The 26,361-nt window shown below is 35.1% G+C and overlaps 1 protein-coding gene across 2 annotated transcripts in view; it reads left to right on the top strand.

Annotated features, from left to right (window-relative positions):
* Nucleotides 1-391: 391 nt before the first annotated feature.
* Nucleotides 392-26,361, top strand: part of LOC138709659 (WD repeat-containing protein 48) — a 41,647-nt gene continuing 15,677 nt past the window's right edge. The window contains exons 1-8 of one of the 2 annotated variants that reach the window (XM_069840596.1): nucleotides 468-499; nucleotides 618-733; nucleotides 1,102-1,318; nucleotides 5,547-5,759; nucleotides 17,258-17,398; nucleotides 17,545-17,699; nucleotides 20,624-20,809; nucleotides 25,222-25,410. In XM_069840596.1, coding sequence (XP_069696697.1) covers nucleotides 686-733; nucleotides 1,102-1,318; nucleotides 5,547-5,759; nucleotides 17,258-17,398; nucleotides 17,545-17,699; nucleotides 20,624-20,809; nucleotides 25,222-25,410 — 1,149 coding nt within the window. In that variant the 5' untranslated portion in view covers nucleotides 468-499; nucleotides 618-685. Of the gene's footprint in view, nucleotides 734-1,101; nucleotides 1,319-5,546; nucleotides 5,760-17,257; nucleotides 17,399-17,544; nucleotides 17,700-20,623; nucleotides 20,810-25,221; nucleotides 25,411-26,361 lie in introns of both variants that reach the window. The other variant, XM_069840595.1, reaches the window with a different exon arrangement.

Here is a 26,361-nt window from a genome sequence, read left to right as displayed (position 1 = left end):
TTCCCGGGGGTAAAAGGCGGTCAGAGCGTGGTGCCGACCACACCACCTCATTCTAGTGCCGAGGTCATGGAAAGCATGGGGCTCTACCTCCATGCCCCCCAAGTGCCTTCATGGCATGTTACGGGGATACCTTTACCTTTTTTTACCAAGCAATACAATTATTTTTTAAAATATGGTACCGGTATTGAAAAATAAGGAACTGTCTGAAGCTGTACAGGTAATATGGATTCAAAGTTCTATTTAGTCACGGTATTAATATTTAATTTGTGTACTATTTGAAGAATGTTTATTAAAATATTTTCTGTGCGACTATGGCCAAAACCTGTTATTTATATCATTATCTGAAAAACGACGAGAAGATACGTCATATGGATTATTATCTAGTCAATGGAGAAAAATCACTAGCGCTGATGTTGGTAGATGCTGGTACTAGCATAATGGTTCCCATGATTTGTAAAGAGTTGTCTCGTGTACTAGTGGAGCTCTTCGAGCTATTTGGGTTCGTGGATTTTTATTTAACACAATGAATTGAAATGTCGATATAACTTTCATTGAATTTACCAACGTGTATTATGTAATGCATTTAGAACGAAGAACCTTACCGTTTTCTTTACCAGGAGTGGTTTTTTTCGAACATGGATTGAGAGAGAGAACATGATTTTCAACGAATAATTATATCTTAACCATGGCTACACATAAGTCTGGTGGACAGAGTGGTCGTAAGAAAGTGCAGGTATAGAAATATTACGTATCATTTATGTATAAAAAACGGATGTCAGTTATTGTGTTTAGAATTTCCACAGTTCAGAAAACTTGTAGGCCTAGATCGAAAGTTTGGAGTGTTGTAGGTTCCCATTAATGAAATGGAAACAAATAGTAAGCCTATACTGTTACTGATTTCGAAAATAACACTTACTTGAACCTTTTTAACCTATGAGGATATAGTTCCCTTTATTTTGTCTTTACATTGTCATCGAAAGAAACTTGTATGAAGTGAAGTTCCTTGAAGGTCCAAGTTTAGGAACAGGTCTGTGGCATCGTTCTCTTTACTGTTAACTTCATTAAACTATTGCTACTACTAAATGACAGATGTTGTCGCAGGTATCGTTCGTGATACGAGATGAAGTGGAAAGAAGACACAGGGCTGGTGTTAACTCTCTACAATATGATGCCCATCTCAATAGACTGTATTCTGCAGGCAGAGACAGTATTATTCGAATTTGGAACTGTAAAAACATTAAGGAACCATATACGTTATCGATGGAACACCACACAGATTGGGTTAATGATATTGTTCTCTGTTGTGGAGGAAAAAACTGTAAGTACCTGCATATGCTTTGTTTCCTTGTTTTCACAACTTACGTTATCAGCCAGAGGAATAATAGCTGGCTAAGTTGTTCCAAACGAAAGTAAACCTGTAGAGGATCTAATATATTGAACGTATAAAATATTTTCACAGACTACATACAATATCAGTACTATCTAAGAACAGTACATTTTGTAAAAGGTCAAAAGTAAAAATGTAGACAAGCCAAGCACAGCAATCAAGTGCGTCTTATAAGCGCGAAATGTGTTGCTTGGGTCACGTGAATAAAATTTTCTGAACAATAGGCCTTACATTTTCTTCTGTCATTTTTGCGTGAAGTATTTATAACTACTTAATCTGTCTCATCAAACCCCACCTGATCTTATCACTGACAGTGGGGCTACTTGTCACTAATCTATTTTCTCATCAAACCCTATCTAACCATGTCACTGACAAGGTGGTAGTATTTTATAATTATGTAGTATCGGTAAGCATCGGCCAGACTGCCATCTTTCTGCATTAAAAGTCTAGGACACATATTTTCCCATTTAGAGTTTAAAGAGACTGGCTATATTTAAATCACAAGAAAACGTTGAAAATTTAATGGGAATTCTGGAAGACGACCACTCCACGATTTTCGAGCTGGATTTTCGAAAGGTATTAGAAACAAAGTTCGGGAAAACATAATTTCGACTGTAACCTAACATAACTTATCACAACCTAAACTAAACTAACCTAACCTGATCTTAACTAACCCTAACCCAAGCAAAATTAAGCTAACCTAACATAAACTGGTTAGGTTAGGTTAGGTTAGCTTAGTTGAGCTTGGGTTAGTTAGGGTTAGGTTACATTAGGTTAGTTTAGGTTGTGTTAGTCTACAGTCGAAATTATGTTCTTCCGAAATTTTTTTCTATTATCTTTCGAAAATCCAGCATCTTGTCATTCCTAATATTGCCACTTTTTCGACAGGGTCATGCATTATAGTCTGCTCCATAGTGCCTACCTGGATTGCTACAGAGAATGAAAGAAGCCTGCTATGAGGTCACAGAGAATCTAGTTTGAAATGATTGCTCTTGTCACACTGTCTGTGATTAAGTTATATGATCAACCCGCTTACATAACCTGAACACTTCATTTGAACATAGCATCACATCATAATTTAATAATAGTATGAAATAATTAAAAAGAAGCGCTTAAAAAAAGCACTCTTAGTTTTTTTCAGCAAATAATGAAAAATTCGGCAATTTTTTACAATTCTTGGTGAATGTTACTTATGTCCCGCCCACTATAGGAGACATAGGCCAGTTTTACACTAATCCTAAACATTTAGTATAACTTGTTGCTTGTGTAGGCAGTCTTTTACATTAGATTTGCGAAAATTGGTTTATAGCGCAACATTGGCAGTGATAAAAGTGTGAAATATTCAGGTGAAACGAGCGTTGAGCGACTTCCGCCAATTTTGGAATAGACACCGACACACTTGAACTGCCAACATAGAAAACAAAAAATCACACTCATTCGCTTTCACCTTCATCTTGATGGGATAATAAACGCCTAAACTAACCTAACCTAACCTAAGTGCGTTGGTGTCTATTCCAAAATCGGCGGAAGTCGCTCAACGCTCGTTTAACCAATATTCGTTCAGTGGGCGGTGGATACTCTACATTGACCCAATTCTTATACGTATTATGAGTCCATGAGAGATTATCAGTGTAAAAATACAAGAAACTTAACAACACCATTAGAATTGTCGCATCATTTTAAACTAAAAGTATAGGTTGAGTTTTAGACAAATTTAATGGAAGGTCATTTATATTAAACCAAATAATTAATTTGTTTATATTAGCAAAATTATCATTTATTTCACCTGTAGCAACAATACCAGTAAATAAGAAAGGGTATAAAATTGATCCTTGAAATATGCCAATGATAATGCTATTAACAGACGAAATCTTTTCATTTGCATCGACGTATTGCCTTCAATATGAGACAATCAGGACATTTTCAGTACGTATCCTACACACCATAAACTTCAACTTTCTTAAGTATTAAATTGTAGGGCAAACAGTGAAAGGCCTTTGACAAATCACAGAGAGTAGCTATAGCTGTCCAGTTTTTCTTTTTCAAAAACTTCCAGAATACGTAATTAACGAACTGTGCTACAGCGTGAGTGGTGGGCTTGGATTTTCGAAATCCACATTAACTTACTCCTCACATAAAAAATTTGCAGATCTTGCATTTTATCTCTGCTGGTCAGTGGCCATTAAATTTCAAGTGGCATACAATTTGAGTGTCACCATATTGAAAAGCATTACAACTTTTCTCCCGATCTCCTTGTCTCCTCACTGCAAATGTGATGTTGCAAAGACACAGAGATGTAATACGAGATCTATACCACATGTTGATTTAAAATTACTAGCAGAAAAACTTCAACAAAGATTGGCACCAATGAAGTATGTCAGTTATTACTAATGTCATTGTCACTCTTTTTATGCACTGGAATAACTACCGTAACTTTGAGTAGGCTACACCAGGAAAACAATGTTGTTGTAGATAATTACTAAATTAATGACAAAAGTTAAGAGGTCAAGTATTTAAATTACAACTACTGAATCAGTTAAATTAGAAAATATTCGAAGAAAATTTATGTCTAAGTTATATGTGCATTAGATTTCTGCCCAATAACTCTGAGTTTAGCTATGAGCTAAAATGTGGTTATTTTAATTGTCGAAGCTTTTGTACTAAACATTAAGAACTAAATTATTTATTCCTATGTAAGGTCATTGGAGGGGATATTACCTGTGATTCATTCTTGAGGAGTCTCAGCTTTCGCATTCTGACTAAAGACATGAGAGCTCACAAATTTTCTATATTAAAAATTCAAAATCTCTTTCTCCAGTCTCCAGATGCATTAGAAAAGCTAACATTCTTAGCTGTGATTGTAATCTTTTCAATGTTATAGACTTAGTTGTCCATATTGATTTCATAATCCTTATTTTATATTGTAAACCAGTTTTCAATTACTCTAGTTAATTTATTATTATTATTATTATTATTATTATTATTATTATTATTATTATTATTAGGTACTACTACTACTATTGTTATTATTATTTAACAGTGTGGCTTCAGAATAGGACTCTCTTGCATAGATACAGCTTCAACCTTAAAATTATTGTTAGAAAAAAGAAGACCATTCAGTTTAGAGACATTGTATCTGATATATCGTATTTACTCCAAAATAAGACCCCATCAATTGTAAGACCCTCCTAATTTTTTTAAATATAGTTTTATAAAAATATTTTGTATGCAAGTATTAGACCCATGAGAAAATACTGGTAATGTAATTCTAGTGCTGTATTCTAAGTGAGACAGAAACTGTAAATTTTCAGAAAATTGTTGTAAGAGAATACAGTAGATCTCTAAGTTAGTAGAGAACTGTACATACTGTTGTCATACCACAAGATGGCAGAGAAAAGTTCTAGGTGGGGCAAGCCGGGAAGCCATGGTGCATGCACATAGTGTTGTTCATCGTAATATTCCAAGGCTTCTCCCGCCCCGCCTAGAATATTTCTCTGTCATCTCGTTGTGCAACAACAGTAGAATGCTATTAGGTTCAGCCCAAGAACAAACTTCACCCTCTTTCACTAACTTGTAGCGAAAGCATTGAGATTGCAGCAGTGTGGAAGCAGGACCTTCCATTTATCCTTTCTACCTGATCATGCCTTTCAGTATTACAGCTCATAAAATCAGTAACTACCAGTAGTCTTGTGCTTGAGTGGCATAGTGCTTTCAAGTGCCTTGTGTGATTCAGATACTTAGGCTACTGCGTAAGAAAATGAATTCCCGAAAAAGTTATATGGTTTCATGTAAGTTAGATGTTCTTGAATTTGCCGAAAACATTGGAGTGTGGGCTGAGTCGTGAGTTCTTAGTGCAACCAAACATGATTAGATACTGAAGAAATCAGTTACGTAGGTTTAAACGTCTAAATATCTTCAGATTTAGTCTGCCACTAACGGAAAATACCAAAGGAGAAATATTCGATCTGGTGCTGTGGATTGAGCCTCGGCATAGCTCAGTGGTTAGAGTGCTCAGTACGTAGAACTGGGGCCCCAGGTTCGATCCCCAGCACTGGAGCGAATTTTTCTCCATTAATTACCAATGGTAACAATAACAGATAATTCTGTAGAATGAAAATATTAATCTTTACATAAACTAATCTTTTTTGTTGTGTTTCAGTAATATCAGCAAGTTCAGATACTACTGTAAAAGTATGGAATGCACATAAAGGCTTCTGCATGTCTACCCTGCGTACTCATAAGGATTATGTTAAAGCTCTAGCATATGCTAGAGATAGGGAGCAAGTTGCTTCTGCAGGCCTAGATAGAGCCATTTTCCTATGGGATGTCAACACACTTACTGCCCTTACTGCAAGTAACAACACTGTGACAAGTAAGTGAAATTATGACATTTTACTTCACTGAATACTGATATCATAATCACGTATTGTATTTTCTCCCCCCCCCCCCCCATATAGTGCATTATTATTTTAGACATGCTTTATGTTCTCATTATTTTGAAAAATGTGAAAAGAAATTTGTTTCGAACTTTAGATCGAAATGCATGTTTAATGGATACCAGAATAAATGGTTTTCAAAATGCCATCTCTTTTGTCAGTAAAATTCTGTATGGAAACTGAGGCATTTGTACTGAAACATGCCATTTTCTTAGTAGGAATTAATTTCTGTAGGTTTTCTAGGAACTATTAGTGTTAGGTATCTGGACAATGGTTAAAACAATTTGACTTAAATCACCATTGGAACTTTAAATAAGTTATTCCCAGGGTAAAAATTTAAAGATTTCATTCACTGGCGTTTCTGTTGCAAGATAATAATCCTACATCAACTATGGCAGGAGGAAAATAGAGAAATCATTTTTAAGCAACTTTTTTTCTCAACAAATAGGAACTGGAGAGTCCTGTTTGCAGTGAAAGACTTGCCCTTTGGCAGAACACTATGAATGAATGAGTGAAATGTTGTTAACCTGAGTTCTTGGCAACAAAGCCATGAACTCTCTTGCTCTCCAACATAGGAGAGTGATGTAGCAAGAAATATAACTGTTTTAATGTAGACACCATATTTTTATGTTATGGCAGTTGTATCACTTACATGCAACCCCCAAACTGTTTGAAGAACCAGAACTGTTCTTGGTTAGTGGATTCATATGACCTAGCCAGGAGGATTGTTGGACAACTCCACTGTCTGTGTCCACTCTTCACCATTTAGGAGATACGAGGGGGATCCAGGAAATAACAACCGTTTTGTTGTAATAATAATTAAAAAAATATATTTATTTGAAAAAACAAAGTCTGTTACATAACTGAAGCTTCCTTTACTTCTCTACATAATCACCACCTACATTTAAACATTTGTCGTATCTGTTTACTAGCTTTAGAATTCCCGTGTAATACTTCTCTGCCGCCAGTTCATTAAGCCAGGTGTTCACTGTCTTCAACTCTTCATCACTTCCAAAACACGTACCACCCAGAAAGTCTTTCAGCTTAGTGAAAAGGTGAAAATCGCTAGGAGCAAGGTCTGGACTATAGGGCGGATGATCAAAGATTTCCCAACCGAATTGATCCAGCAATTCTCGAGTTGAAGCAGCAGTGTGCAGGCAGGCGTTGTCGTGAAGAAGCACAACTCCTCTCGAAAGCATTCCTCGCCTCTTGTTTTGGATGGCTCGCCGTAGTTTTCGTAAAGTCTCACAGTAACGATTTGCATTGATCGTAGTGCCTTTTGGCATGAAATCCAGCAAAAGAACACCTTTGCGATCCCAAAAGACAGTAGCCATGACTTTTTGTGTTGAGAGAGTCTGTTTGAATTTTCTCGGTTTCTTGGGTGATGAGGGATGATGCCACTGACGTGATTGGCGCTTGGTCTCTGGGGTGTTGTGAGACACCCAGGTCTCATCACCAGTCACAATTTGATCAAGAAAGGCGTCTCCATCTGTGTGATATCACATCAAGAATGTCAATGCTGAGGCCATTCTCTGAGTTTTGTGTTGGTCACTCAGTTGCCGTGGAACCCATCGTGCACAGATTTTGTGGTAGCCAAGATGTTGCGACACAATTTCACCAAGCAAAGAACGAGAAATGTCAGGAAAGGCAATATGCAATTCGTCGAGTGATTTGCGCCTATCTTGCAAGATTTTGTTGTTCATTTCAGTCTTCAGGTCTTCTGTGATGAGTGATGGGCGTCCGGGTCGAGTTTCATCATGGACATTTATTCGCCCATTGGTGAACATTTCGCACCATTTTCTCACATTTCTTTCATTCATTACAGTATCATCATACACTTCTTTCAATTGCTGGTAAATTTCTGCAGGTTTCAAATGTCGGGCTTTCAAAAATCGAATCACACTCCTCACCTCACAGTCGGCGGGATTATCAATCACGTCGTTCATTTTGAAGTAACACAATGCACAATGGCGACTTGTTGCAACCAGTACTCACAACATTATGAGAACACATGTTAAGGAAGCCAGTTGACCTTCAAACAAGGAAGGGGAGTCAGCTGCGTGGCGGGTATGCGCGAACGGTCGTTATTTCCTGGATCCCCCTCGTACTTATGCATGCCATAGTAGGTCAGCATGCTGAAATGGCATTTTCTCCATTTTTTATGGATGCGGTCCCCAGAGCCCCATTTGTTAAAAACAGGTTGCACTACAGGAAGGTGAGGATGGGATTTGAGAGGAGAGATTATGGAATGCACTTCGCTACTCCTTGCATCCCCCTCAACAAAATATAAACATATACAGTATTTATTTACGGCAATGTATTTTGTAATAGGCAATGAGAGTATTTAAAAGAAATTCAGATACACGTGTATTTAATATTATTGTAAATTTGAAGTCAGTAATCATTTTATGTCATTTCAAAAAAATATTTGTTATTTGAACACACATTGTTGTCCAACTACTGTTAAAAATTAATTCAACATTTTTAGTACCCCTAATACTGAAAATGTTTTGGATATTGTCTGTTAGACTAGACGGCATTTTGGAAGGCAGTCGGCTGCTGTATGCCCCCTAGCATTTCTGGTATGTGACGTACAAGCTTGTACAGTAGAACCAATCAGAATCAGTTTATTAACAAGTACTTCCTGAGTTCGTTTGTTCACGTGTGAGTGTTTCAATACATTAAATAAGCAAAACTAACATTTACTGCGTGTGTGTAAGATAAATAAATGGAAGAAGAGACTGTAAAAAGACAAGTATTGCACAGGAAGATGCGGAAAATAGTGTTTAAGGTGTATAATTATTTTAAAAACGTTGACGAGCAGAACGCTGCCGGCCATCTTGATGCTGGCTACAACATTGCCAATGCACAAGAAACGACTGCAGAACATGTGGTGTGGGATTGAGAAACGTGCAAAGAATATTGTTAGTGAAGGAAAGAGGGCTTGTTTGGTGTCATGCTTACTGTAGTCAATGGCTAAGGTCATTATTGTCTTTTGAGAATTTAAATTTTCTCCTATGCTATTTGTATTGCACGTATGCATGAAGTACGATGTGGCAATGTTGTACTCTGCCTTGCTCTCTCTATCTGTCTCTCTCGACGCAAATGCTAGCAGACTACCGCCTTCCAAATTGCCGTCGACTGTAGTGTAGAGCAATTTTTCCGAAATTGTTTGACACATGTTGTTTACAATAAGCACCTGTATGTCAATTTATGGACCTATATGTCAATTTATCTGGAAATGTTAAATATGAAAAAAAAAAAAATTTTAGAAAATATTCTTATGTCGTTATTTGAAATCAAAATCGAGAATTGTCAGATAATTTATATGATTTTTTTGTATTATGAACAGGATTGGTTATTTCAGCTGATCATTTTGAAACCAAAATACAGTAAAACTTGTTCAAGACAGAATGTGAATAAGGCAGGTACTAGTCAAATGTGAACACTTTTTTAGTTCCTGTGATTAGAATAGATATTATACTGTTATTTATTTTGTGTCATGCGGAATGTGCTGAATGGGGAAATGACAATATTTCATGAATTTATCAAAAACTACTTCTATAATGCGGGAAAATATGTACTGTTTTTGTACGCCATATCTTTAATCACCCAGCCTAGTTATTAATAGCAGTCGTGAATTGTTATTATTGGAACAGGTAACTTCATACTGTGCAAAACTTAAACAAATAAAGAGTACAGTACAGTATTATTGTATGGAAGGTAAAGGTATCCCCATCACATGCCATGAAGGCACTTGGGGGTCATGGACGTAGAGCCCCATGCTTTCTGTGACCTCGGCACTAGAATGAGGTGGTGTGGTCGGCACCACGCTCTGACTGCCTTTTATCCCCAGGAAAGACCCGGTACTCACCACCTGGGAAAGGACAGATTATTTGCCATGGGCTTTCTCATAAAATTGTAAAAGAGGATTAAGAAACAGGTAGGTACAGAAAGGGGATGAAAGCTTCCAATTCGTGAAAAAAAGTTAATACTGGTCCAAATAATACAGTAAGCCTCTGCCAGACATCATGACAAAATACTATGTGACAGTATCACCGAATGAAAAAAAATTATAGTCATTGAAGGAAAGGAAAAAAATGAGCTCTCAATAGGGACATAATGACCTGGTTCAAGTGTGGCAAAATGCAAATTTACGACATGCCTAAACAAAAAGATAAAATAATGAACATATGTCTGCAAGGAAACTGTTGAATGAAGAGGAAGGTGAAGATAACTGGGAACGAAGCAACCAACAAGGTGGTAATAATTAATAATTATTATTCTGTAATAATAACAAAAGTGCATCATCTATGTTTACCAGCATCATCAGTGTTTCCATATCACACATCACAATCCTTTTGCTGCACTCAAGTCTTCCTTGTGAGTTTTCTTTTACTGTATTTAAATTTTGTTTGTTTACAAAATCGTCCAAATAAGATATGGTCTCATCACTTGTCAAAAGTGATTTGACTAATTTGAGATTTTCTTCTCATATCCAGTAGAGTTTGGTAACATTGTAAGCCTTACCTACTTGTCAATTGCTCAACTGTTAAACAAATTGAATTGTGTATGGCGAGAGAAGTGAAGATCCCACACAAATTTCTTGGTGAGATGTGCAGTATGTATGCCATGTGGAACATCTCTGTCTCCACTGCATACCATCTCATGCCCATTTAGTGTTTTGAGGTCGTCTTACAATTTTTTAATGTAATGTCATTTGTTTTATGTACTTTCTGTTCACCTATTCACCCCCCACTTCCACAACTTAATATTGTGGATTTTATTTAAATTTCATATTTTTTTTATATTTTTTTATTATTATTTTATTATATTCCATTTGTTGTGTCCTTCCTTACGTTTTCTCTGTTAACTATTTGTACTAGCTGAGTTGGTTTTATTATATTCCAATCTTTAGAACTGTATTTTACTTCCTTTTATTTCTATTATGGTATTATTTTCATATTATTTAGTGTCGATTTTGTTATGCTGTTATTTTTTGTAATATGTTAGTAGTATTCTGTTCTTTAACTTTCTGTTAAATTTTACTGCTTGTATACTTTGTGACCTGGTAGAGTGTAAGAGAAGGTACCTATGGCCTTAACTCTGCCAGTATAAATACATTATTATTATTATTATTATTATTATTATTATTATTATTATTATTATTATTATAAATCTCTAATGTTTTTATTCATACAATTTACAAATTTTTAAATTATGGTTTATTTAATGACTCAACTGCCGAGGTTATATCAGCGTCGTCGGTGTGCTGGAATTTTGTCCCACAGGAGTTTTTTTTACATGCCAGTAAATCTACTGATATGACCCTGTCGCATTTAAGCACACTCATACTGTTTATGAATTTATTTATTATTAATGCAAATTTTCTTCTGAACTGGTTTTTTTCCTAAAAAAAGTCGTTACTTTAGATTTCTCAATTGAAATTTCCATATTGAAATGTTCTGTAGTTGATGGAAATGATGAACTGAACATTGTAAATCATCCTCTGAAGTTGCTATAAACACTATGTCATCTATAAATAATAAATAAGATGTCATGTATGGTACTATGTGGTTTCAATTTCTATTCCTTGATATGATTCATGTACATTAAAAATAATAGAGATGATAAGCTATGTCCTTATCTCATTCCTTGATTCTTTTTATTTCCATTCCGAATATTCTTCAATCCTAATATTTATGTATTATTATTATTATAAATATCATAAATAGCTTTTATGAATTGATTTGGAATACCATCATGTGCTAAAATTCTAATTTGACAGTCCACGTGAACAGGAATGCCCGTCCCTCTCCCTCTTGATATTCTGCAGCCTCCTCAGATCTACGGCATCTATTGCAAACCACATACTACGTCCTGCTGCATCCAATATTGACCTGAAGACTGTAGCACCTAGATATCATGATTCACCAAGGTGCAAACTGTTCGAGGAAGCTATATAGCTCTGTAACTCCCTGGTCTGCCGTAGTCCGCTGTGAAGGCCCCTCTGCCTTCCTGGGCTCTATGCAGATGACATCTGTAGGCAAATTACGGCACCATGGCTGCTGCATCTCCTTGTCGACCTAAAACTATGATAGATGAGGTTGAAATTAATGAAGGCAAAATGAGTCAGGTCTACTGTCAAAAGTTACCCAGCAATTCTGTGTTAAGTGGCTGAGGGCGGAAACCTCGGAAAAAATCCCAACCAGGATACGAACTCGGGTTCTCACATTTCACGGTCAGACATGCAAACTATTACTCCACAGTGTTGCCAATAAATTATGTACATCAGTATAGGAAATCCTGAAAAGAACTTTTTCCCTGAATGAACAACAGGCGAATATCAAAGGCCAAAGCAGATGTTCATATATGTTCCAGATTATTGACTTAATAAAACCATGGTTTTAAGTCTTTTTGTTTAGTCAACTGTCCAAAGACAAGTCTGGACCCCCACTAGTGACTCCAACAAGGCATCACTCATGAGGCAACTAGACCAAGAGATAGTGGTGTAAAGTGGCCAATTTCTTCCCCCCTCCATTGTATACATTGTCGACTAGCTACATATTACACTAATTGACTTACTTCAGATGTATAGAAACAATTGAATAGGTCATTAGAAAAAGGGCCCAAATCCACAATTATAAATTTTTCAGGAGAGACAAAAAAAGAATAGTGACTTCTTGTCTTTTGCAGAGCTCAATGATTTTTTCTCTGATGGTAGATAGGGTATCCACACACATGCATGTAATGTTTGAATGTTCTACTTGCTTTAGTTTATTAAGTACATATTTATTAATTCTGCGAATTTGGGCCCTTTTTCTACTGAATTAGTTTAGTAGACATAAAAAGCGGAAAATGGGAAACAGTTTTTTTTATTCTGTCCTCATTGCATAAAAACAGTTAACTACTAGTTACATGCAAAATATGTAGCACATTTAGAAACTAAAGAAACAAAAATATGCGCTTATGTGCAATGAAAAAGCATCATTATGTCTTACTCGTCGTCTGCAGTAGTGTTAGTGGTAGCTATTAACTTTCTATAATAGACAAGAGCACTTTGTTTGGTAATGTACTTTGTAAGTTTAAGAACATCTTTGAGTTTATTTGCATTTATAGGTAGCATTGCGGTATACAAAGGCTGTGTTGGCATAGGTACTGTTTTAATACCAGGTTTTACTAACTGAAATTTCTCACCCTCAGGGAAAGATATTGTCATGCATGCCTCCACACTATCTTTATGTTGTTCCCTAAATACAAACTTCTTATATTTGGTTATTTGAAATTTATAACCTTTGCTTGTTACAACTTTTTTGAAATACGGTACACCGAGGGCAGAAACATAATCTTTGATCATAAATCCTTTGACGTCAACAACAGTAAATCTTTCATTTATCATTGTCATCCATTCTTCATAATGTTCAGTCTTGTCCACTTTCCGCTGCGTTCTTTCAAGGACGCCGAAGTGTCGATCGCATGGTAAATAGCTGTGTCCCCGTTGGGGAAAATGGTGCCTTATTTCCTGAAATCTGCCGTTAAGAACTTGGGACTGCCAAAATTTTAACATAGTTAGATTATGGTTTTGCCCTCTGCAGCCGTCAGTAAATACAAACAACTTTTTTACAGAATCGGATACAAATGCTTGTATATAATGGTGAACAAGTGATACTACTTCGTTTGCCCCCCTTTTGGCTTCCGTTTCGGGCCAACAATACATAATACTTTGTGATTTTTTCCCTGAGTATATTGACATTACGTACATCCACATTTGGCGTGAGTAAAACACATCTGTAGTAGGTAAGTTTGGATATGGCATATTCTGTTTAAAATCAAAACATATTACTTCTATGTCCTCAGTACATTTTGCTAGTTCTGTTCCTGTTTTAAGTTCCCTATAAAAGGATTTTGCACGCATCTTATGGACCTTTAACTCATTAGTGAACTGGCGTATTAGAGTTGGGTTTGATTCTAGCTCTATTTTTGCTGACAGCTCTTCACAAGTGGTACAAACGTCGCATCTAGGACGCCCAAAGCCATAATTAAAGTTTCTGTTAAAATAATTTAAGTAAAATTTGTATTTAACCTGTGATTTTAGTTTATGTATATCTACGTTCCCCTGTTTGAGTAACAAATAGTTTTCGACATCATATTTCTCTAAATAGAGTTCATACATTTTTCTTACAGAAAGTTCACTGGAGAGATATCTGCGTTTACGTCCGCAACCCTCATAATGTGCTACTTTATATGGAAAACTTTTAATATGATCGTCAATGCTTTCAATAACCTCATCGGGCTTTACATTTCCCCGTCTCTGATGTTGCCCCCTCATGTCCTTTGGTGATCGTGCTTCAGCTTTCAAAACAGCAACGCGTCGGATTCTTTTCACACCTATTCCATGCAAGCTAGCAAAGGCTTCTCGACAGACTACCTTGACTACCTCTCCAACATGAACCTCATAATGAAAATGAAAGTTACGTGTCAATTTATCACATTGTCCTCTCCTTCTTTCAACAGATATTACTTTAATCAAAGATTGTAAATAGGCATCCTGGGCATTCTGATCTCCGTACAGGTTGAAGTTCTCCAGTATCCGCTGGCGCACTGGTTCAGTTATAAATTTCAAGCAGTTTCGTTTACACCTAAAATAACGAAATATGAAATTTATTGTTAGTAGAATTAAACGAACAGGAAAGAAAATAGTGATTTTATAACAGAAAATATCTACACATACCTGCACAGGCTACCAGTACGTCTTTCCAGTTTTGTTTCTCCCTTTCTATTTATGTATGCTTTCCCTTCAGCCCTTAATCTTTTAGCTTTATTGTCTTTCCAGTCTCGAGGATTCGCTTTCCGTTTGCCTCCCACAAACTCAACATCTTCATCACCACTATCCATATTGTATTATTAACAGCACCACACAGTTGCCTCCTCTTTCTTCAACTGACAATAATATAAATAGTTTTGGCGCCATCATCAGCTTGAGTAGAAACAATGTAATAAATAAAATTTCCCATTACGCAAGTAGACAAGTAAATTTACGAACTTGAATGTACCTACTTTTAAGGTTATACTTTTCTTCAAATTCTGTCTTGAAGGTATTAATAATATTATTAAGTTGGCAATAAGTAAGCAATACGATTACGCAAGTAAACAAAGTGGTGGTAAAACAAGAGCAAGATAAACAGGAAGTCTGAAAGTGAGGAGAGGGAGTGCAACGTTGAGTGACTAGAAGAACGTCCCATATCCTGGAAATGGGACCTTCTTCTAGTCAACCCATATTTTAACAGCAATTTTAGCATGCTTAGAGTCGGTTCAGCGGGACACTTTTCCACTCAACAGATGCGCGCTTACATCTAGTACGTTTATATGCAAAAAAGTGAGTTTAAAAAAAAAGTGGAGATGGGCCCTTTTTCTAATGACCTATTCAATTGTTCTTCCTTCTTGACATGTACCGTCAAGTGAGATATGCTGCCTAATAATAGATGCACATATCATTCAGAACCTCAGTCAGAGATGGTTTTAAATCTAGGGACTGAAATAATCACACCTAAATCATTCAAAATATTGTTCAAAAAGGAAAAAAAAAAAAAAACACGTCTGTCATCTTCCATATTAGATATGATTAATTAACACATCATTATAATATTGTGTTCAAATGTGTGTTATGGTGTATTATAATTTCTTTAGTATAAATTTTTTTCCATTCAGAAACGATTTCATTTATGTACAAACCCAGAAACAAAATTTGGGCCACCTGAATTTTCCAAGTTGCAGTTATAACATATTGCACACATATTGCTTATATATATTCGCACCCATGGATTCGGTTTCTGTTGTTGACCATGGCCCAAAAATAAGTGGTAAACAGCTCATAAGTTTCAAATTCTGTGCTGTTTGGAGTGGCATAGTGAAAACTTTCATTGCTCCATCATCCCTCGAACGTTAAGCTAACAGAATTTAATTCACCTTAGACAGAGAAAGAGAGAGCATAATGTTGGTAATATCTTATTTTGGCGTAATTTATGAATTAAAATTTGTTATAGATATGTATTTAAACGAAAAGAACCTATATTAATGTAGTGTTTGATGTTATCCAGTGTTTGAAGTATCCACAGTAGGTCTTGGAATATATCACCTGCAAATAAAGGGGGCTACCATCCATATGTGTGTGTTTTTTCTTATCGATATAATAATCAGCATGGCCGCAAAGTAATATTGCATGCTTTTTTTGCATTATTAAGCAGTTTGACTATTACAATATTAATTTAAGTGTACATTTTGTATTATTTGACTTGTTCCATATTCTAGCTGTGAAGCAATGTACGAATGCCATGGAATGTTAATAAATACAATACAACACAATAAATTAAGGAATTCGTTATTATAAAATTTTACAGATATAAGACTAACCATAGCTTATTTTTAAAACTGGATCTGTATGCAGTACTCAAACTCTATCTGGTTTTTTTATGTACATTTTAGATGTCGACCTAAGTAAAATTTTACAGGAATAAAGCTAACCATATCCTAATTTTCGACCTAACCCTGAATATATTTAAGCTCTATCTAGTAGTTATATGATGTACATTTTGTAAGTAAGTCCATTATGTTTTCTCTGTTATGTCTATTTACAAATTAAGTGATTGAATAAATTGGTGGAAAGCTCTCAACTGAATTGGAAGTTGTTGAGTAGTTACTGGCCATTTGCTTCCTTTCTTCCTTATTTCTGATATTAATATTAGTCTTTGTTGTTTTACACTTGGTCATTCATATATGAGATGGCTGGCTCTTTGTTGTCACATGTTACATGTTTACATAGGATCGATCATCCATTATATGAAATTTGTGGTGATAGACCATAGTTTTGTCTTGACCTGTTATCATTGCAGTGAATTCAAGTGTTAAGGGCAATTTTGTTTAATTGAAGGCAAGAAGGATTTGCTTATTGTCCCTTTTGGTGTGTTGATCTATTAGTTCCATCAGTGCTGTAGTTCTATTTTGTTTATTTGTGTTGTGATTGTGGATTTCAGCATTCTGCTATGAGTTATTTCAGCTTCTTCGCCTTCTGCAGCTTCTTTTGCCAGTCTATCAGCCACCTAGTTGCAAATAATTCCTGTGTGTGCTTTAACCCAGCTGAAGTGGATTTTCCATTGATTTTTCTCCAGAATTTTTATTGTATTATGGATATTTTCTGTTAAGGCATTGTGTTTAGTGTTGTTGTTTAATAACGCAAAGGTGCTATTTTGCTATGAATATATATTGCCACTTCTTTTACCCAATTCTGCCTATCTTGGGTTACTTCAAGCTCCTGTAGAAAGTTTTTTGTGTGTGTGTGCGTACGTGCGTGCGTGCGCGTGCACCATGTCTTTGTGGTATAATTGAATAATAATTATTGAATACCTGTATTACATTCTTAAAATTCTATTTTTTTCAGCATCATCTTTAAATGGAAATAAAGATTCAATTTATAGTTTAGCAATGAACCCCTCTGGCACAGCTATTGTGAGTGGTAGTACAGAGAAAGTTCTGAGGGTATGGGATCCGAGAACATGTGCAAAGCTTATGAAATTAAAAGGTGGGTGTATTGTTAATCTCAGTGGCAGTGCATGACGTATTGTATTATTAATTATTATTAAATAAATGTAACTCTTTAAAAGTGTGATGATTTATTTTTGTAAATAGATTTTGTTAAGATGTTTTATTGTATTTTTAAATCTGCAGGTCATGCAGATAATGTGAAAGCTTTGGTACTAAACCGTGATGGTACACAGTGTTTGTCAGGCAGTTCTGATGGTACTATCAAGCTTTGGTCACTTGGCCAGCAACGCTGCATTACAACCATACGCATCCATGAAGAGGGTGTCTGGGCACTCTTGGTATGTTTGAAAACGTTAGATTTTGGGAAGTTTAAAACTTTGTCTTTTTAAGGTACTGAAAGTCGTGTAATAGTTCCCAAGTGATTGAGTGAATTAATATTTTCAAATCAGGAATTATTTTGTTAGTCTCTAAAAAATCCTGTCAAGAATTTTTGCTCTTAAGACCGGACTATGTTAGTACTCTGCAGGTATTCCCTATGTTACTAGCATGAATTAATACAGTAGAATCTCGATTCTATGCTACCCTGATTTATTGTTTTCCCACATTTAATGTTAATAATTTATGGTTCCTTGAATTATCTCATATAATGGAAGCAGTTTCAATTTATCTCAGTTTATGAAGTTGGTAATCCATTGCAGTGACTTCACTCTGACCAAGTTGCCAAACACAGTGAGAATGTTTACATGTCTTACGCTGTATAATTAGATTGTTGAGGTCATGTGTGCACACAAATAATTCTGGTGTCCAGTTATTAATTAATGAGTGAAATTATTACTCTTATTCGGTTTATTCATATAACATTTTCCTAAATGCCTTCATGCAACATTTCTAGTTGTGTTAATACATAATAAAAATATAGGTTATTATTCTTTTCCCAGTAAAGATAAATTTTCAAGGATATATAAGAAATGGGTTTTGTGTGCAAGGCAAAGAATTTCGTTTCTTCATCAAGTTCAGTAATTTATGACATCCACTTCCAAAATAAACATTTCAACCAGTCACATGTATTGAAAATAAGACTTCTACCTGAGACTGTTTATTTAGAAAACTTTATCTGATTTACAAATCATACCAAACATTGAAGATACAGATAGGGTACACTGAAATGCATAGAAAACCTATATTACGTTTTGTGATCAAATGCATGCTGAATTAGAAAATTAAGTTGGAAGTTTTAGCAGTCCAACAACATCGCTGCGAACACATGCTTCTCATGATACAGATGTGAGAAGAGATCAACAAACTCGCTAACTCAGTGTGTCTCACTAGATGATCTGGCGCTCTGCTGCAACCAACTCGCAGCATGCAATTGCTTGAATTTAGAAGTTTTTAAAATTAAATTTACACGAAAACAGTCCACAATATTGAAATACACCAGAGGGATAAATTATTCTTTATTAGTTTTCATATTGATATGGACAAAAATCACGATCCTACTTGCAAAAGTTATCGAATAAGAGGTTGTTATACATTTGAGAGAATTTTTTTTTTTTTTTTTCTGAAAAAACTATTAACTTTTCACCAATATGATATTATAGCTTTTTGTTACGTACATACAACATGAGCTATTCGATCTGAAAATCAGCAAGGGTATTTTACTTCCACCCTGTATATACCCATATAAAATAAAATAAAATTGAATAATAGGCACAAGACTAGGGAAGTGAAGACAAAGGGTAGGGCAGAAATCAATACAATGGAGCATATAGATTATTTTTGTTTAATTTTTACTGGCCCTTTAATGGTTGCCAGTGTGATGTCATACATTATTTTTTCTTGTTGAAAATCTACAAAGAGATGGGAGATATTGCACTTAAAGAAGGTTTTTCTATGAACCAGGTTCATCTTTCAGATTTTTCTGTTTGTCTGTAGATTATCATTTCATCATTGCATTAATGCTGAACATACAGTTTTAAATTTACTGCTGGTATATACTATTCCGACAAAGTTTGTAAGTCTTCGCACATAAAAATCTCCAAGAAAGTGATTTCTTTTTTCATAAGAAAGAAAGTGGTTTCACAGTTAGCCATAAGTGTAACACCAGCATTACATCAGACATTTGAATTAGAGATAAAATACTAAATGAGCTCTTGAGCAATGATGAAAACTTTCATTGTGAATTATAACTTGAAATGTAGAGAAATATAAATGAACCAGAAAAAAGTGATACTAGTGCTGATTCTCATTCCGATGCTGATGAGTGTAATCTTTGCAGTTACACAGATTGAGAGAGAACAAATTGGATATGTGCAGTAAAATGTTAGTGAACAACAACAAAGTACACTAATTATAGTTAGGGGCCATATTTTTTGTTAATAGTGTTAAGCGCAAAATGTTCCACAATTACTTTCTTTGTTACAGTTACGTTTCTAGATACCTAAAATACAATATTTAAGCAAAACAAACTCGCGAAATAACGCGAAATTTATATAATTGTGTGAAATATGTTAATAAACACGAATCCCTTCATCACAAAAACTGAGAAATGTATACCAAAATTTTATTCAATATTGCTAAAATCATTGTTGTGGCTTTTGTTTCAATCAATTTGTTACTGACTTGGCAATACCAATATTCCTGTATTTTCTCTATGGCTATCAAAAAAAGATAGATAACTGTAGTCCACTGCAACTAAGATTGAAGAATGTTGTATGTTACATCTTTGTGAATTTGATGTGAATTGTTTGCAGGAAGTGTAATTTCCTACATTGGTTCAATGTGGACAGTGAGAGGGGCTTATCTGCGTACACGAAAGTACTCACTGACTGTCACACAAATTTTCATGCAGGAAATGTAGAAACCGTGTTTAGTTTCTATTTTGACAATGCTATTATGTGATATGTAAACAAAAAAAAAAAAGTAACAAAAAGTTTTTTTTATTAAACTTGTGTACAAGATCCATGACCACAGTTTGTGACTACAAGGAATTAACAAGTGCAATAATAGAATTTTCGAAACCTTCAAAAGAATATGATCATGAAATAATAGACAATGAAAAAATAAACTTGTGCTCTCCTGTAACATTCAACTGTAAGAACTGAAGATTTATGTAAAATTAATATTATAAATACTTCCCTCCAGTATTTGGCTCAAGAGGAAAGATAATAATATTGTAATCATTAATAGCTCTTTAATTGTGCATGTAATTTGGGTACTGTGTTATTAGATTATAGTCTTAATTACACAATTTATTGTGTTTCAGACAACAGATACATTTAGTCATGTGATTTCTGGTGGTCGTGATCGTAAAATCTTCATGACTGATCTGCGAAATCCTGAAAGGCGAGTGTTAATATGTGAAGAGAGTGCTCCTATTCTGAAAATGGTGATGACTCCAGATCAAGGATCTCTGTGGGTCGCAACATCAGAATCTTGTATAAAGAACTGGGTTAGCTGCAAGTAACTTATTTTATTAATTTAACATTCTGTAGAAAAGATGTGGTATGTTCAAATTCTGTATAAAATAGTATGCCAGAGTTTAGTAGGATAGACAAGTGTAATATAATTTTACTTCAGATTATTGTTATTTCAGCTGCTCATAATTTAATTTTTGTAATGAAGATAGAATCTCCAGTACGGAAATAAAAGCCAAACTAAAAATATTTAATCTTGTTGAGAGAATGCAGGATTGTCAACATCAATCCCTTGAACATATACTTGAGATGGCAGAGGATAGTTGTTTGTTTAGTCAACTGTCTGAAGACAGGTCTGAACCTCACAAGTGATTTCAACATGGCACCACTTATGAGCAACTAGGATAGGAGATAATGGGGTAGGTGGCCAGTTCCTTTCCCCTCTCCATTATATGCATCGTTGATTAGCTACATATTATTACACTAATTAGACTTCAGATGTAGACAAACAATTGTTCTTCCTCTGACACATATCGTCAAGTAAGATGTACTGCCTGATAATAGATGTACATATCAGCCAGAACCTCAATCAGAGGTATATAGAGGATAGAGCAGGCCTGCACAAACAGCGCTCAACGAGCGCATGCGCTCCTTCAGAGCGGGAGAGCGGTGTTTACCGCTTGCCAAAACTGAGAGGAAGATACATTAGAATGACATATAGGTAGAGGAGAGGGAAACGACCACTCAATTATCTAGTGGAGTGCAGTGTGTAGGCCTATTCTCAGTAACTGTTCACGTTGCTTACCTACTGCTGCAGTACAGGATGGAGGAATCTAAAAGATGGAACATAACATTTAACGATTTACAATTCGAACTTACTGATCTTCAATGTGACCTAAGGGCTAAAGATCGTTTGAATAATACTACTAGCCTGGTTGACTTTTACAAGACTAAACATTAGCAATAATATCCACGACTACACAGGCTGGCTGTGAAAATGATTGCTATGTTTGACTCAACATTTATATTTGTGAGCAACTGTTTTCTATAATCAACTTTAATGAAGGCAGACATCGAACATCTGTAACTGATGTTTCATTATGATCATTAGGCTACTGTTCCTTTCATCTGCCAACAGCATAAAACCTCGTGTTGATGTACTGATAAATAAAAATATAACAAAATGATATTGTACATTTAAGAAGCTATAAAATTTCTATTACTTCTGTAAAATAAATATTTCTTTATTAATTAATAATAGTCCAAGATAGTTTTGCAAACACTGAACGGGAATTCATTTTATAAGCACTCATAATAGTACTTTCTTTTGTGTTTATTTTGTACGAGATCACCCCTTCTTCCAGTCTACCCTTATACAGAGCGCAGCTAATATCCGGATTCCGCTCATGAGCTGTGAGCCGGCTTGGACAGCACAAACCTTGTGCAGGCCTGGGATAGAGCATCACATTATACTGGATTATACCCTTATTTTCTTTTTCCTCCTAACTACAAAAGCACTTTAGGCACAAATGGCCCATTGTGCGCCCTATAAATTAGAAATCATTCTGGGAGACCGCGGAGACCGCAGTAGGTAAACAACTTCAAAATGCTGCTGGGTTTGTTTTCCTGAATCTCCTTGGGAGAAAACATGTGTTTTCCAAGGTATCGATACCTAATATGTCTCACATCTGGACAGTCCAACAGAATGTGAGATGAAGACTTAACATCCATCCCACATTTCCTATAGATCAAGTCCTCTATGAGGTCCAACACATCTAGTGTTTATTCAGATGGCAATGCTCAGTTAGAAGTCTGGTTGCTCATTTAAGCTTCTCTCTAATGCTGGAAGATCCTACATGATTGCTGCAGTTGTGGACATCCATAAATATGATAGCAAATTCAATTTAGATTAAATAAAGTTGAAGCTGGAATAGACCATGAGGTCCAAGTTCACGACAATGGTGATGGCAGTGCCAATGACAATGGCTGTGGTGGCGATGGCAGCAGCAGTGGCAGTGGCATTTTGTCATCTTGCTCCTGTAATATTTAACTGATTTTATTGAAATATTACGATTTTCTGTATGTAAACATATTGTATATACAGTGGATACCAGCACATTGTGGAATCTCTCGCAATGAGGCTGCTCATCTTGCAAAAAAAAGACTGTGACCTACCTCAAAAGATGAATAAAAATTATCCTTCATATCCATAAAAAGATAATAATTAAAAACAGATACAAAGACCAACACAACCAAGAACTACACAACAAAGCCAAGGACAGAAAGTGAATATCATTATTAATAAACCAGAAACCATCCCTCAAGCACCTCACAAAACTTCAGTAGAAAATTCAGATTTATCACAGATCACAACTGTTTAGTGAAGCACTTAAACAAAATAGGAATTTACAGTAACCCAAACTACCTTCTGTGTGATCAAGAAGAAGAAATGATTGAAGACCATCTTCAAACCTGTGATCAATCCTGCACCAATGCTGCATCAATCATAGAGAAATACGGAGAGCAAATGCGCAAATGGCTTCACTGCCAAGGCCAAGCATTAAACAACAACAACATATTCTTAGAGTATAGACTGCATTGAAGTTCCTCAATCGTACATCATTCAACACAAGGAAAACGAGAAATTTTGTGGTCTGCCTGGCTTATGTAGTGATGATGAGAGTTCATGTTTTATTAATTTTAATAATAATAATAATAATGGTTTATTTAACAGTTTTATTTATTGTTGTGTATTATACATTTTCTTTATTTCTTATCTGATTTTACAACAAAGTCGTCTAGCAGCCAGTATATATATATATATATATATATATATATATATATATATATATATATATATATATATATATATATGTGTGTGTGTGTGTGTGTGTGTGTGTGTGTGTGCGTGCATGCGTGCGCGCACATTTTCTAGTATACATTGCAAGGTCTGACTAGTTCATTGTTGCCGGCCTGTTGGTTTTAATATCCAGAACTATTGGAGTGCCTCATTCAGAGTGATCAATCTTGCAATAATTCTTTCTTCTTCTAATTTTTCTAGTTATTTCTCTGCTTATCTTTAATAGCATAGTGTACTAATTCAGGGACATTATTTACTTAGCCTGACAAGTTATTCCTTTGGTTTGAATAGTAAATTAGTTTAAAATAGCTTGTAAGAGGATCTTAGACTAGCAATTTTAGGTCAATATATTTTATAAGTATGATTCTGCGGAATATTAAGGGCATAATTGTTTGTTTTATTTAAAGTGTTGTATCTGGAAGCATGTTGTGTCGGTTTCGATTAATGAAAATTTATAGTGTCAGTGAAATGTGTCATAGTGCCAGTGTAGTAAAATGAGAGTGCTGGAAAGTAGTGAAAGAGTATCAGTACCAAAGTAATTATACATGTGCATGTTACATTTATGTGTATATATGTAGGTTGTAATGGAAAATTAGGTTTATTTATTAATTAGGTTATTTTAACTATTATTATTCATTGTAATTATTGTGTGTAAATTAACCACTGTCATCGGGTGTTTGCCCATTTGCAGTGTAAATAAATGCATACATATAGGCTTCACATCTTTTGTTAGTACTAGCTGACCTTTTACATTTGATATGACACCAATATCAGTTTGAAAAATGTCTTTGAAATTGTCAAGCATAGTTTATAGCATCTAGTTTTGATTGACTTGACAGCATAAATTGTTTTTAAGTTGGTCTAGTCTAATTTAACTTCTTGTATCCATTCTCGTCCAAGAATAGAATCAACGTATTTCGAAAACATCTACCTCTTAAGAGTTCTGAATTCATCATTTTTCTCGTTCCTCCTGGTAGTGTTATATTTACTTTTTTTCTCTCATGGTCTAATGTTAGCATTTAATTTACCTTCGATTCTGTTAATTGTAGGTGTAGTAAGAGAGAGTTCCATCATTCTTTTTTCTGTTTTAGCAAGTCTCATAACTAGACTCGAATTTTTAGACTTGTTTAATATAGACTGAAACATGTTTTCTGTAATGCACTTAGTTTTAGGCAATACCATTGCACGAAAGTTTCTCGTGTTGCATACATTTAGGGATTCTTACATAAAATTGTTGCGATCTATCCTATTCGAGCCTAAAAATCCTAGGTCTACTTATATCTGTGTCAGATTATAAAATATCATTGAATTGTTTTTATTTCACTATTTTGTAATAGTCTCATTCTAATATCAGCACTTCTAATTTCTCTTACGAATTAAAGGCACAACAGAATTTCTGCTGCTGATTTGCCACACGAGTAATTGAAATTACAATTACTAATAACTCTTTTATAAATTGTCTTAAAATACGTTGTCACTGAGCAAAATTTCTAGAAGTTTATTCCTCTTAACTTTGTCTAATAATAATAATAATAATAATAATAATAATAATAATAATAATAATAACAACAACTTGATATGTCATAGGCAATACCCAAGAGAGACTCTCAGCTTGGTGATAGTGGTGATGAAGAGATAATGAAACCTCTTAGTTTGAAGCCAGAACTTGTAATTAAAGGAGGTCCTGCAGTAAGGCATTATCACATACTGAATGATAAACGGCATATTCTCACCAAGGACACAGAGAATAATGTTATGGTCTATGATGTACTCAAGGTAGGTAAGTTAAAAATGTTTGAAGAAATGTTAATTTTTCTTAATGTGCAGTGTTCACCCTACACTCTCTGTTCATCATTATTACTACCACTATCACCACTACCATTACCACTGCTGCTGCTACTGCTCTGCTGCTGCTGCTGCTGCTGCCACCACCGCTGCTGCTAATTGGTTTGGATATGTGTTTTTTAATTTTTATTTTCCTACTCTCATATCTGTAACATGTGTTATGAGAGTTTTATAATAGTTTTATATGTAATATTTCACCTTTACTCTCAAATATTTATTCCTCCAGACATGGATATTAAGATATTTTGTTACTCCTGCTGCATTATTCACTCTCCTCACCTCTAACTGCACTCTATTTTTCAACATCTTACTTACAAATGGCTTTTAGAGAACTCAGAGATTCATTGCCGCCCTCACATAATCCCGCCATCATTTCCCAACTCCCTCAAATCCATTTTAATTTTATTCTCCCATCTGCATCTCAGCTTCCCCAAAGGTCTTTTTCCCACAGGTTTCCCAAATAACATTCTATACACATTTCTGGATTCACCCATATGTGCTACATATCCTGCCCATCTCAAACTTCTGGATTTAATGTTTCTAATTATGTTAGGGGAAGAATATAATGCATGCAGTTAGGGGAAGAATATAATGCATGCAGTTCATTCTCCTGTAACTTCATTCCTCTTAGCCCCCAAATATTTTTCTAAGCACCTTATTCTCGAACACTCTTAACCTCTGTTTCATTCTCAAAATGAGAGTCCAAGTTTCACATCATACAGTGCAACCCGTAATATAACCGTTTTATAAATTCTTTCAGTTTTTTCAGCTACTTAATTAAAATTCATTACTTATTAAATTATTTTAACTAAATCCAATTTGCACCATCAGCATAACTCAGTTGGCTAAGGTGCTTGCCTGCCGATCCAGCATTGTGCTCGG

This window comes from Periplaneta americana, chromosome 11, assembly GCF_040183065.1.
Source record: "Periplaneta americana isolate PAMFEO1 chromosome 11, P.americana_PAMFEO1_priV1, whole genome shotgun sequence".
In the NCBI taxonomy this organism is placed as follows: domain Eukaryota; kingdom Metazoa; phylum Arthropoda; class Insecta; order Blattodea; family Blattidae; genus Periplaneta; species Periplaneta americana.
Note: the sequence above shows the minus strand (reverse complement) of the source record. Positions and strands in the feature narration are given on the sequence as shown.